Source organism: Henckelia pumila, chromosome 1 (genome assembly GCF_033568475.1).
Source record: "Henckelia pumila isolate YLH828 chromosome 1, ASM3356847v2, whole genome shotgun sequence".
In the NCBI taxonomy this organism is placed as follows: Eukaryota; Viridiplantae; Streptophyta; class Magnoliopsida; order Lamiales; family Gesneriaceae; genus Henckelia; species Henckelia pumila.
The window spans coordinates 94,529,278-94,543,290 of record NC_133120.1 but is presented as its reverse complement, the minus strand read 5'-3'; the positions used below and the strand labels follow the sequence as shown (position 1 = coordinate 94,543,290).

General features: G+C 36.7%; 2 protein-coding genes across 5 annotated transcripts; one reads left to right on the top strand and one right to left on the bottom strand.

Moving 5' to 3' along the window:
* Nucleotides 1-5,380: 5,380 nt before the first annotated feature.
* On the bottom strand, nt 5,381-9,423 carry LOC140884894 (uncharacterized protein At4g19900). 4 transcript variants are annotated; one of them, XM_073291782.1, is made up of 5 exons: nt 8,067-9,423; nt 7,630-7,779; nt 7,212-7,346; nt 5,858-6,052; nt 5,381-5,654 (listed from the first exon to the last, which is right to left on the bottom strand). In XM_073291782.1, exons 1-5 carry the CDS (start codon nt 9,266-9,268, stop codon nt 5,468-5,470), a joined length of 1,869 nt encoding a protein of 622 aa, XP_073147883.1. In that variant the 5' UTR covers nt 9,269-9,423; the 3' UTR covers nt 5,381-5,467. The 4 variants fall into 4 exon arrangements, with proteins under 4 accessions (XP_073147883.1, XP_073147891.1, XP_073147898.1 ...); XM_073291790.1 differs by lacking the exons at nt 5,381-5,654; nt 5,858-6,052; nt 7,212-7,346 and having other exon boundaries at nt 7,626-7,779; XM_073291797.1 differs by lacking the exons at nt 5,381-5,654; nt 5,858-6,052; nt 7,212-7,346 and having other exon boundaries at nt 7,678-7,882.
* A 1,561-nt stretch (nt 9,424-10,984) lies between these two features.
* On the top strand, nt 10,985-13,708 carry LOC140874956 (14 kDa zinc-binding protein). The gene is made up of 6 exons (XM_073278460.1): nt 10,985-11,254; nt 11,346-11,456; nt 11,898-11,981; nt 12,521-12,668; nt 13,231-13,348; nt 13,466-13,708. Exons 1-6 carry the CDS (start codon nt 11,232-11,234, stop codon nt 13,531-13,533), a joined length of 552 nt encoding a protein of 183 aa, XP_073134561.1. The 5' UTR covers nt 10,985-11,231; the 3' UTR covers nt 13,534-13,708.
* Nucleotides 13,709-14,013: the final 305 nt, after the last annotated feature.

Sequence of the window (14,013 nt, the reverse complement as noted above, 5' to 3'; positions counted from 1 at the left end):
CCTAATTGCAGTCCTACGTATTCTCTGTATTGCCTAATAATACAAGAGGAGTCCTAACGCTGCCTGCTACCGCCATGTGCACTTCAAGATGGCAGCTGCATTAGGTTTTTATTCCAAATCTCCTATCTAATTCTGCATGATTTCATGAATTAATGTAAGGATTTCGAAGACTTGGGCATCAATGTTTTATTTTCGATCGTCGCATAAATTGTTTGAAGGCCGAGATAGGTGGTGAAGAAGAAGGACTGGGATTCGAGTTAAGAAGAATTGTTGCTGCTCCTTGGTAATATCTTTTATTTAGGCAATCAGTTTTTTTACACCTAAACCCTAAACCCTAACGTTTGAAAACAACAAATCAAATTTCTTCATTTATGTTTATGTGGAATTTTAGCTAGCAATATTTTTTATTAACAAACTTGTATCATTTTATAATTTTTATATACCAACCGACTCTCCTAGATGAATTAGGCTTCGTTAGTAACGATCGATTCAAAAGAGAATTAAAACTCTACACTCAAAGCGGTCGAGTTGGTAATATTAACAGTCGACACCATACATTAATCGGTCGAAATGTTTTTCGCGCACAGACTACAAAAGTTAAATACGAATAAAATGCCAATAATAATAAATACGAAAAACCCTAACGTTTGAAAACAACAAATCAGATTTCCGTAATAATTTTCATTTATGTTTATGTGGAATTTTAGCTAGTAATATTTTTTATTAACAAACTTGTACCATTTTATAATTTTTATATACCAACCGACTCTCCTGGATGAATTAGGATTCGTTAGTAACGATCGATTCAAAAGAGAATTAAAACTCTACACTCAAAGCAGTCGAGTTGATAATATTAACAGTCGACACCATACATTAATTGGTCGTTGCATGCTGAAGGATTGAAAAAAACAAAAATCAACGTCTTCTGGCATACTCCCCGACTGAAGGTATTCTTTTTACTTTTTTCCGTCCACGTCGGGGAATGACTAGAGGTGGCAGCACCAATATTTCCTCCTGCACTGTCCATTCACCTGGTACTGGATAGACAGGGTCCGTATATGCTTCTAACCAATAACGTGTGGTGTAATAATCTGTACAAAATTCATAAACAGAAATATTTGCGTTGTAGGCAGCAGCAATGGCATGTGAACATGGAATCCTGTCAATGTCGAATTTACGGCATGTGCAAGATTTACTCTGTAAATCAACTAACTCGTTGTTTGTGCTACCGTACACGCAATACTTCCCCTCAGTTGCTTCAATGACTTCATATTTTTTAGAAACGATAAAATTCTCACGAACGATCAACTCTATCGCTGGTGTGAGATGTGTAGTTGATGCAACCGCTTCTTGACGATATTTACTTCTCCAGGTTGATGTGATTCTTTGCAGTGCTTCCAATAATGCAATTATTGGAAGCTCCCTCTCCTCACGCAACCTACCATTTATTGATTCAACTCCATTCGTGGTCATGATGGAGTAACGGTTTCCGGTTTGTTTTGCTCTAGACCACCTTTCGGGAGAAGTGTTATCTTCCAAATATTTAGCAACCTCTGAAAATCTCTCTCTCAATTCTGTATACAAGGAATAAAAATCACTTTCCTTGTATGTTTTTGCCACCCGAATGAATAGCTCGGCAGCTCCTTTTTATTGTTGCTCTTGCCTTTGATGTTTTGTGACATGTTCCACATACAAAACACATGATGTGCACGATTGTATAAAGATGCAACTGCATTTATGATGTCCTGGTGTCTATCTGATATTATCACCAATTCGTCGTCGTCCTCTACTATGATTTTCAATCTGCTTAGAAACCAAGACCATGACTCAGAGCTTTCCTTGTCGACAACACCCCATGCAATGAAAAATTGGTGGTGATTTCCGTCCTGTGCGGTTGCTACAAGTAGCACACCGTCATACTTTTCTTTAGAATGTACCATCAATGCAGACTACTTTTCTCATGAATTTGTATCCCGTAATACATGAACCATATGCCAAGAACATGTATTTAAATCTATTTTCTTCATCCACTTCTAAATCCGTGAAACTACCAACAGTTACTTTCTCAACCATTTTCAAAAATGATGGCAACTTCCTAAAATTCTCAACAGAATCGCCCATCATGGTGTTAAGGGCCAGTTCTTTACCTCTACGTGCCTTGAAGTATGATACTTGAACTCCCTGATTACGCATCATTGTGATTATTGATTTCGGCACAGGTGTAGTCCTTTGACCACCGAAATTTTCTAGCAACACAGCTGACACTAACCCAGAAGTAGCCTGTCGATTTTTTATACTCATGCGCATCAAGTCACAGGTGTGAATGTTGCAATATGTTCGAACGTTAAAACATGTTGAGTGTGGATCTTTCTTTGCACCTCAAATCCTCCAAGTACAACTATCAGCAGCACATCGAACATCATACACGGACTTGTTAGATTTCACTATTTTGAACTCAAAAGATGAATTTATTGCAAGTCGTGACAATTCAATCTGAAATTCTGCCTTATTGGAAAATACCTGCCCAATAGAAATGTTGGATCCATCACGGAATGAGTAGGTACCATTGCCACATGAATCATCTCTATCTACCAACGGAATTCTCTTTCGGATCCGAAGTCCATTTAGATACCCTTCCGGCTCGGACTCAGACCGTCTTAATTGCTGCTGGTGTAATGAAGGTTCTCCTAAAATTAAAGGATCTTCAAGTTGTTCGAATGGACAAGATACGCTGAAATTCTCTGTTGTTTCCTTATCATTCTCGTTAGGAATGACAAAAAATCCATCAAAGTATTCGTCATTATGATTCAACCCCCCCACAGGACAAGACACGTTGGCATTCTCAGTTGTTTCCTTATCATTCTTGTTAGGAATGACAAAATCTCCACCAAAGTATTCGTCATTACGATTCAACCCCCCCACGGGACAAGACACGTTGACATTCTCAGTTGTTTCTTTATCATTCTCGTTAGGAATGACAAAATCTCCATCAAAGTATTCGTCATTGCGATTCAACCCCCCAACATTTACATCCATCGATCTGTCACGATCCTCGTCTTCACCATCAAGACCCCGCATTTCATTGCATGATCTACCATAATCAGCGACTTTACAACTGCCACATGTATCATCTCCATCTAAAAACAAATTCCTCCCAGTACGATTGATCCCCCGAACATTTTCATCCATCGATCTGTCACAAACATCAAATGATTGTTCAAAATTAGCGATGTTATTAAATGCCATGCTATCATTACTGAGGTACTGAGTGCTTTCAAATGCATGCACTTCGTTGCCCAATCCAACGTTCACTTCCTCTTCTTCCACCATAACATTCAGCACAGGTCTCTTGTCTGGGGCACCAAAGTAAAGGTACGCACGCAGAGTTCTATCATCCTTAATATAAAAGGGAGGAGGATGGCAATAACAATCGGCGAATAGCTGAATTTGGTTCTGTTAATATCACATGCCAAATCCAGAATGTTAACAACCTCATTCTTAAAAGATTCGAAATTGCATGTCTCATTGTCCACTGTGATTAAATCTCATTTACATCTTTCATGTGAAGACCATTTGAAAACATCGTGCTCATCCCGTATCCACTTTCCATTACATTGAAGGACAACATTACTGATTGTCATAACCTATAAAAATAATTAGATTAAGCATAAGCAACTTTCAAAAAGAAAAAATAAATACGCCTGCGTTTTAACAAATTTGATTTGAATTACGAAGACGACATTGTCATGTCCAAAAGGTCGCCTTGCTTTACATATCAACTGAGATTTCATAATAATGGTCGAAATAATATTATGCCAACGGTGTAAACTACTTAAAGTCTTGTAGTGCAGTCTATATGCTTGAAAGAGCAGTCGAAAGGATTCAAAAATCAGTCGATATTGGAGGGTATAAATCGTACTAATTATATGCAAACAGTCAGGTTGACTAAACCATTGCATTCTACACCAGTCGACACTACAACAAGTCGGTCGATCATTAAAATAAGTCGGTAGAGATTCATGAAATAGCAGTCGAGATTACGGTCGGTATGACTGTACAAAATGCATTCTTCCTCGGTCGACGTTACAAAGAGACAGTCGATCAATACCCTATGTCGGTGGACCAAATGTAAATCACTCAACGTTCTTCCCCGATCCAACAACAATATAGTTACTACTAGAGTCGATACAAATATTTATTAGACAGTTAGCATTAAAGACATCGTTGTAAAACATATACACTGAAAAATAAAAGATAAATGTCATTTAACATAACAGAAATAAAAGAAAGGGGGCAGATTTGGAGCATTAATGATATTGCTTACTTTTTGTTCCGTCTTGGAAAATACGAGGGATAAAACAAGGGAAAGAATTTGTTTGGTACATGTGTGGGACTTTAAAGCAGAGTGGTCCAGTTGGAAGGAAGTTTCTGAGAATTTTTTAGTCGAAGAAAGGGTGGTCCCGGTAGAAAAGGAGCTGCGTTTGCACAGCAGGGGAATACGCACAAAAAAACAAAAAAAAACAGGCCCCACGAGTATATGGTCGAGATAAAGGATTACCTAACCATTATCTAATTTGAGCTGGCACCACTTAAGAAATTAAGACGCATATTTAAGGGCCAACTAAGACAGTACATTAAATGGGTCCCTTTGACTTAAAAAAAAAACACGCGAGTCCCTTTAACTTAAAAAAAAAAAAAACAAGACCGAGCCTATATAAATATTTAAATGGCCCGGAACGTATGCGTTTTTTTCTTTTTTTCTTTTTTCTTTTAAGGAGAAAATAACTATAAAAATTCCAAATGCGGACTGATTTAAATTTCTCAGTGAATATTATCACTTGAATAATTAGCTGGGTTCGTTCACCAGCACACGGAATTAGATTATCAACATTCGACCTTAATTCCATAGTTGAAATTTTGTAAACGAGAACTCGTTACCATTTTTTTGGAGCAAACCTTACCTTCATATCATGTGTTGTGCTCTGGATTATCTTTTTTTCCTTTGTTTTTTTTTTAATTACATACAAGGTATGGAAGACTGATTCTCCATCAATTTGACGAACTAGTGAAAGTTGAAATCATTTAGACTAGAAGATCGGTCTCGGATTATCTATTATGATCCTACGTCAAACTCAAATTCTCAAACAATTCTGTGAATCAGACTTCCAACTTCAAAGATTCCGGACAGAAAGTCCTTTCACATTGGATAAAAACACCTTTGATGTCCAAATTGTTATAGGGTGAGTGGGTTACAATAGCAGAAATATACCCTACGTTTTAGTATGCTCTTAAGAAGATGCATATCTTAACGAAGTGCAAACAAAAATTCAATGTCCATGCCTCCGTGTTGATAGTAATACACTTATGCCCAACTCAATCATTAAGGCAAACAAGTTGGTCAATTTTTTTTTTATCAGATTGAACTTTTTCAAGATATATGTTATGCTATACACACACACTCTATACATTACAACACATCGGAGCATTTGATACAAAACTGGTTGAGAAGCCTATATATCAGGCTCCCGGATTCTGGAATCAAAGAAGAAGTTACACCGTTCCATAAATGAACAGTCGTTGACTCATTCATAATTTTCTTGAAGAGGGCATCTTGTTCAAGTTGCTGGGTATTTGTTGCTGGTGCACTGAAGTACCTGTCATGCCAACAAATCTTGAGAAGCAAGGCTGGATCTTTTCAACAGCAGAAATTGAGATTTCTAAAAGCTTGTGTCTTTTACATCGATTTCCCTTTTTTTTTTAAACCAAACAAGCAAGGCATGCTTTTATTTTATGAAATACAAGAAACTACATACGAAGGGTACTAGCCCAAACCAACGAAATGCTTTGTGCAGCATACCTCAACATCGTACTTTCACTAATTGGGAAGAAAATAAACGAGGGTTGCAATAGGAGCTCTTTCTTCGTATCAACAATATCTTTATTACTCGAAAAATTCCTGGCTACTCTGGTTAGAAGATCAGCTCCATTCCATCGCAACAGGGTATCATCATATGATGCATAAAACTCTGTCAAGCATTCCATAATAAAAGGACTGCGAGAAAGGACACAAATCATTTACAGGAGATGGCATCCACATAAATACAAACAATATATGAACAATCCTTACTAATAATATCTCGCATTTGCCTTCAACCTTTTAAAATCTCACACGCTATATGGCATTAGTCATGTGGATCTGTTCCCTGTTCTACGTTTTATTTCAGGGCATGGGCATGGACATTTCATTCATCCTTAATCAAACCTTGACTAAAACCCTAAAAATTCCCTATTCACCTGAGCATGTTCTCTATTTTATTATATGTGCTCTTAAGCCCCAGTTAAGCATGAAAGTTTTTAAGCATTCTCCTGATATGTTATTTAAAAGCACAACCTGACAGCATAGCTAAATATTGACCTGTATTATACATTCCTCTAGCAAAGTTCACCCCTTCGTGTTAATAAAAAGGAGAATTAAAAGTTGAGTCTAGATGTTGCGTTCTATATATTTGCCCAGCATTCTACGTCAACAATGATAACCAGCACAACAAAAGACACAAGTGCAAAACAGAACTAATGATGAGATCAAATGGATACTCATCTGTCCATGCTCGACACAAAGAATGGAACAGACAATTAATGAATGCACTTGGTGTTGAAATTTAATTTCAACACAGAGTTTGGTAAAATTAACAGATGTTGCTCTTGCAGCTGGATATTGAAAACCAAAACTTTAATTATATTTCATATATGTCTGCAAGCAATAATGCAAATAAACAGGAGCTCTTCACAAATATCATAAATAACAAAAGATAAAATTCAATGAGCCATACAAGAACATGACAATGATAAAATCTTCTTGTTATTCTTCTTACTAACTTCAGCAAGGAAACTTGAATAAGAGCACCTGCTGAAAAGGGGATATTAACCATCCTACAAACTATAACAGATTAGCAGCGTGAAGAATGCCATGATGGTGATGATTATTATATCAATACCATAATTCCTTCGATTCTCAAAATTCAACTAACCTAAGCACACCAATTCAAAACATATAGGACAAAATTAAGAAGATAAAGGAACCAAAAATGCCCAACAACATAAACAATGTACTGTGCAAAAGTTAAAATGCATCATGTGACGAATTTCAGTTACTTTAGGAGTGACACTAACATTTAACAAAGTACAGGAGCAGATGCAACAATTGTTAGTACCTGTGCTTTCTAAATGACATCACTGCACCATTTAAAGTTTTTTCAGCAAGCTCATTCTCCAATCCAACAGTGTTATTGAGTTCAAATAATGGCTTCAACACGATGACGTCAAAATCAAGATAAATTCCACCATATCTAAAAGACCACAACAAAAGGATTAGTAATTACCAATTGTTATTGCTGGAAAAGTCACACAAGAATTTCTGATCTCTCAGGTGATTTATAAACAGTTGTAACAATGAATATTTGTTCTTTTAAGTGTACCAACTGGTCTTCGGCAATGAAAAACACCACGAATTTCCAAATAAATTTCATGGCTTATCTTACTCATGACTGATAGAATGCCAAAGAACAAACAACTAAACACATGTTATGTTTGAATTCACACGTATGTAGATATATATCATCCGTTGCTTACTTGTAAAGCGCAGCGAGTCTGATAAGTTCGCTATAGTGAGTAGGGTAATTCTCTGTCTTCTTCCATTCTTGCCACACAGAGGCAAATATGTGAGTTGGTGTATCTTTCAGCAGCTCATCAAGATTTGGCATCACAACAGCCACATTATAACTGGACAAGGCAACAACCTTTAACACGGGCATTCAGTTCCTATATTTTATATGTAGAGCATCCAATGTGCGAAGTTGTACTTTGACTGAAACAGATATGCAACCTATAATGTCATACAAAACTCTGAAATAGAGATGTGAAAAACAGACTTTTTGAGTTTAAAAAAAACATAGTTTCGTATGCACACACCACCGAACACAAGAATTTCCTGCCATTGGAAGAAGTAAATACCAATATATTAATTATCTTATCACAGATAGCAATGCTTGAAACCAACAAGAGATTACCCATATTTAACAAATTCAGTGAAGAAATTGAGCTCTATCGTTTCAGAGAACACCACTACACATGCACGTCTGTAATGATATAGAATGCTCTCTAACGCCCTCTGCTGTCGAACACCAAACATCCATGGTGGTGAATTCCACACCGTAAAGATTCTCATCTTACATTTTACTCTTCGGAAGAATGCATCCAAAAAGTTGCCAAAAGATAGCCTCCCATCTAATCCTGGATAGTAACCCCATCTCTTCCCATCTGCATATAGTTCTTTACCCAAAACTTCAGCACTCGTCCTTTTACTAATATAATCATTATTTAAAGGCTTCCTCTCCGTCCTCTGCGCTTGAATATCAACATTTTCACCCTTTCTTCCGAGGTTTGCATTTCCAGATCCAGAAATCGCCAATGGTTTCTTGATCAAGAATGGGGTTCTCTTAAACTCATAAAAAACACCCTTTTGCAAAACTTTGTCGCCTCTAGTCAATCCTGTTACCCCGTCCCCATCGGGATCTTGCAAAATTGGATTATTCAACGGATTCAATACCTCAATATTGGATTTGAACATTCGATCCCTCCGTAAAAAGTCTCCTTTCTTATCAAACCACTCACCCCACCCGTCCCTCAACACCGACCCTTTCAACAACAAGGCATCTTCAAATTTCCTCACTTCACTCAATTTCTGACGCAATTTCTCGTCCACTAAAATATCATCCGACCCAAACGCGGGCGAAAATTTGTCACTCTCGAATCCTAGATCTGATTTGAGTTTCTGATTGAAGGGAACATAATCTTCCCACTCCTCAATCGAGCGTCTATTGTAAACTCTCCGCACAACGCCACCGACAGGATCAAAAAAGTAGTAGGGTGAGGAAACGGCAGGATTTTGATTCTGAACGGAGTCGTCGTCTTCTTCTTCGGTGAGGATATCGTCGGTGTTTTCAGCAGCGGCGTCGTCGAATTCGTCGATGCGGTCATCGTTGGGATTGGATGAGCTAAGGGAGTCGTTATCAAGATCGTCGAGGAGGGGGTCGTAAGAAAGAGTAGAATCGAGGGGGAGCTGATGTGGGTGATTAGGGGCGTGTGAGTTGAAAAAGGCGAGGCGGCTGTGAAGTAGGGAGACGGAGAGGAGGAGGAGCACCGCCGCGATTAAAGCGCAAATGTGAGTGCCGTAGCGGGGACGGCGGCGCGTGCGGAGCTGGCGAAGCATGATGTCAGCAACATGAAACAAATTCAAATTCCTTCACTGTGATCACATTAAACCGACAAAATTCAGCAACTGATAATTATTAGCGTCAACAAATCACAGAGTGTTTGGAACGAAAGTAAAAATAAGATTCTAATAGATTCGCAATTAGAAATGGAAATGAGATTTCTAAACGAGATTTCTAGTAAAAATAAGATTCGAATAGATTCGCAACTGATAAATATTTTATTATAATTTTTTTTTCACTTATTTATATATTACATTTTTTATTTGTGTTTATATTCGAATTTATTTTTTTGATATGTAATTTATATTAATAATAAAACTTTAATAAAATCATAATTTATTGAATTAGTTAAATTTTTAGTAATGAAATTTATTCTTTATTATTTTTAAAATTAATAACATTAATACTAACTTATTTCCTATCATTTATTGTCATTATTCTTGTATACAATATTATTTTATTAATCATTTAATTGTATGCGTAAAAATAATCGAATTTATTTGAAATCATGAAAGATTTTTTTTTTAAAAAAAAACATCAAGAATTCGATATTACAATCAAAATTTAAACTTCCTTTTTATTATTACTAACTATTTACTATAATTAATAATATTATCATCTTAATTTCCTTTTATTTCTCATATTATTGATTTAGGCAGATGGGGCAGCATAGAGCTTGAAAGTGAAAATCTCACGTTGATTTCCTCTTATGATAGAGAATGCTGCCCATCTTAATTTCCTCTTATTTCTCATTTACCAAAAATGTTTCAGAAATTGAAAGTGAAAAACTCACAAAGGAAAACATCAAGGAGCATCAAGTGATGGTGTTTAGGAAAACAAAAAACAAAAACATGTTTGCATATGTAAGCAAAAATTCAATACTTTTTAGTTCTGAACTTATGCCTTCTCAACTGTAGTCTCACGTATGGATCACTCGATCCATTTGGGTCCATTGCCCATATTTCTTGCTTCAATTACTTTAACTAAAAGCTTCATGTTTAGGAAAATTCTCCGTTCATCAAACAGACAATAATGATGACAATCTTGAGTAAGTAACAAAAATAAAATACAATAATGCAATTCTCCAATGAAGTTAGGGAGACGAGAGAATTCGATACTCAATGCAACCCCTTTATTTCACAAAATCAGAAAATAAATCCTATCGCATTGAAACAAAATCCCCGTTCAAGAAACAGAAGCTTTGAGAAGATAACCAAAGAGCCCCCAAGAAAATCAAAAGCATGATATACACTGGTGAGATTACTAGAGAATTAAACGCAAATTTGAATATGAGATTCGAAATACACCCAAAACACGAACATTTGACCAAAAAAGAAGAGAAAATATACAATTTGTAGAGATGTCAACATCGCGAACAAAGAGAAAGCGATGATATTCAAAATACCGACTCCATTCTTCTCCTTGCAATTTGGCCCACTGAAGCGGATTTCAGGGATGGAATGAGAGGAGAATGGCCCATTGAGCACTTGACCCGATTCACTACTTCTTTGACCCGGTAAACGACCCGTGTTTTTTTTGGAAAAAAAACATCAATATTCCTAATATTGATAAATTTATGTAAAAATCAAATTTTTTTTTTTTTCATCCCATATGAGTTCGAAGACCATTAGTTTTGGCTGATGCGGGGTTGAATCGAGGAATGTGCACGAGTAATGATCAACGCCCAGAGCATACCCCAAATATTTCAATGAAAAATATGCTCCATACGAAGATCAAACCCGCAACAACGATAAATTTTTTTCCAGGTCAGCTCAAATCTTAGCAACTCAAATACGACCGTGGCTCAAAAGATTCTTTTGCCTACGCCCAGTGTATCATTTACCCGGAGCAGCAAAACATAATTTACGGCCAAAGCTCGTCAATTTCGTCCCTGGAACTGGATTTGCCAAACCCACGCTCTTGAAATTGCAAGTGCTACTCGGAATCTTCCGATTATCCATGAATTCCCTCTATTTTTTACGGTGATTCTATTTTTTATGTTTTTTGTTCTCCCATTTTGTTCAGTTGTCTGGAATTCGTATGAATTGAGCCTCGCTCATGTTGTTTAAACAGTGGCCCTTTGCTAGCTGGCCGAGCGGTTGGTTTTGGTTTTATCAACGCATCCAAATTTACGGCAAATAATCCATCTTTCCCACTCTCTCGCCTCCCTCTTCGGTTCCGCAGGTACGACTTCTCCCTCCTTCAGATTTTTTTCCTCCAAGATTGTCGAAAAAACCTAACATGTGGGCTTGAGTTGCTTGTGTTCTATTCAAAAAATTCATTTCGTGCATTGTTTTTCCTTTGTTGAAGCTCATTGTCTTTTTCACTGCATGTTTTGTTTTCCTCCGAGTGAAATGAGCTAGTAAGCTCGTGATGTGAGAGTGTTTGATGGAGAAACGACTCAGTTCTAAGAAAAAGTTCCTAATTTCATAAAAAGGAAATTGTAATAATAATAATAATGTGAGTTTCTTTGGTGACCCAAAACTTTCGCCTAAAAGAGTCTTTTTCCCATCTACACAGAAAAAAAAATGGGGTCTCTTGCAGGTACCCGTGATTAGTTTCTTTGTAAATATTTACAAACTCGACAAGTCTTTGTTAACCAAGTATGTATCATGTTTCTTTCAGAGCCTTGTCATCTATAAGTGCAAGTGATGAAGAGGCCTTTGCCAGGGCTGCTGCACTCAATGCTGACAGTGAAACACCAACAATGTATCAACGTTTACCTGGGCTGATGATAATAGTGCATTGATTTATTTCACGTTAACTTTTTCCTATTTTTGGATGAAAATATCTAAGCAAAAGTTCAGGCAATTTTATGTGGTTGAGATTGATTTTGTCCCAGTTTTGGTTCCTCGTTGTTTCGAATTTATGTCTTTCCATTTCCTTTCTTCTCCTTGTATATCAAGACTATTCTCGAGCTAATGTGCTTCAAGAATTGAGATCAACAATAAGGAAAGATGAAACGTTATGCTTCGATCTAAACTTGTACAAATTTTGAAATGATGTATTGGTTAATAATGGGTTCTTGTGAAAAATCGGTTGGGGTTCATCCCCGTTCTATTTTCTTTTCCTTTTTGCAATCCTATCACTTCATGTGCTTTCTGTATTCTATTACACCCCTATAAAATTCTAAATTCCCTCAAACTCATTTTCAAGGATGCTGGGTTTCTCTTGTTTTTTTATCATTTTGTAATATTCGTATTTAGCACCTAGAGTGTCTTGATGCTTTATTGTTCATGTATTTCAAGATTCGACAAGATTATTGCAAAGGAGATCCCTTCGACCATTGTATACGAGGATGAAAAGGTACTTGCTTTTCGAGATATTAGCCCGCAGGCTCCCGTTCATGTTCTTGTCATACCAAAGTTACGAGATGGGTTAACGCAGCTTGGGAAGGTGTGTTTTCCTTTGTTTTGCTATGTCACTATTGGTTGCTTCATATGCTTAATGGATGTTGTATGTGTTTCACAGTTCATACTTTAAAATTATTTACAGCTCATGCACTTCGGCCAAGACTTAGCAGCACAGAGGGGTGAAAAATGTACTAAGTTTGACTTTTAGAACAATATTTAATATATGCTACATAAAGGATAAAATTTGTTGTGGCAACTGTTTATGGTTAATCTTTGACATCGTACCTTTGTTGTGTGCTATCTGCTTGCAACCAGCATTGGCCCCATTATGAATAGATGTCATTATTGATAATCAAGTAATATTATGTCATGAGCCTCCATTCCACTCGTAAAGTTAAAAGCCCAAAGGATTATTCTGTTATAATCTTTTTGTAGGATTCATTGTTATCTTGTCTTTTATTTAAGTTTTCCGGTGCAATGGAGTTTCGTGACATATTACTTTTTTCACCATTTATATTTCATTATGATCACGGAAGAGAAATAACACCCAAGATTTGTAGATTCAGAACGGTGATAAACTTAACAAGAATTTTAATGTTTGATAGGCAGATCAAAGACATGGAGAGATTTTGGGTCACCTTCTTTATGCTGCGAAAATAGTGGCTGAGAAAGAAGGCATCATAGATGGTTTTCGTGTGGTTATTAACAGTGGCCCGTCTGCTTGTAAGTTTCATTTTATCTTCTCGGATTTTTTCTTAGTCTTGACTGTAGCTGCAAGTCTTTGTATTTACTACCCGAGCTTGCCAAAAAATGATGATATCCTGTTCTCTCTTAATTCAGGTCAATCTGTGTACCATCTCCACTTACATGTACTTGGAGGGAGACAGATGAAATGGCCAGCTGGGTAATTATACCAGTTAAAGGTGGATACTAAGTATTCATTTTGAAAATAAGCATGCAATTTTTTGACCAGTGTAAGGATCATATAACATCTTAGAAAGGCAACTTAATGTGGTTGCTTGTGATAATAGGAAGCAAGGTAAAATTTATGTTTTTCGATAAATAAAATCTTATAGCTAATTACACTGACCATGCCCAGATGATAATACAATACTGACTCGATACATGAAAATTAGAATTATGTGGATACATGATGTAGACGCATTACATGGAGTATGAGTGTCTTCCCAAAATCTGAATCTTTTTTCATCATTTCGCCGTACGGGAGGTGCAGGCAATTTATTTACAGAAAAATGCAACAAAAGCAACCACACATATTATAGACGTCAATAGAAAGTCGTCACGATTTCAAACCACTTGGCGTTACAAGCCACCCACAGAGTGTAGACTGCACAAGACATGCCCCGTGCTCTAGGGGAGGGGCTATG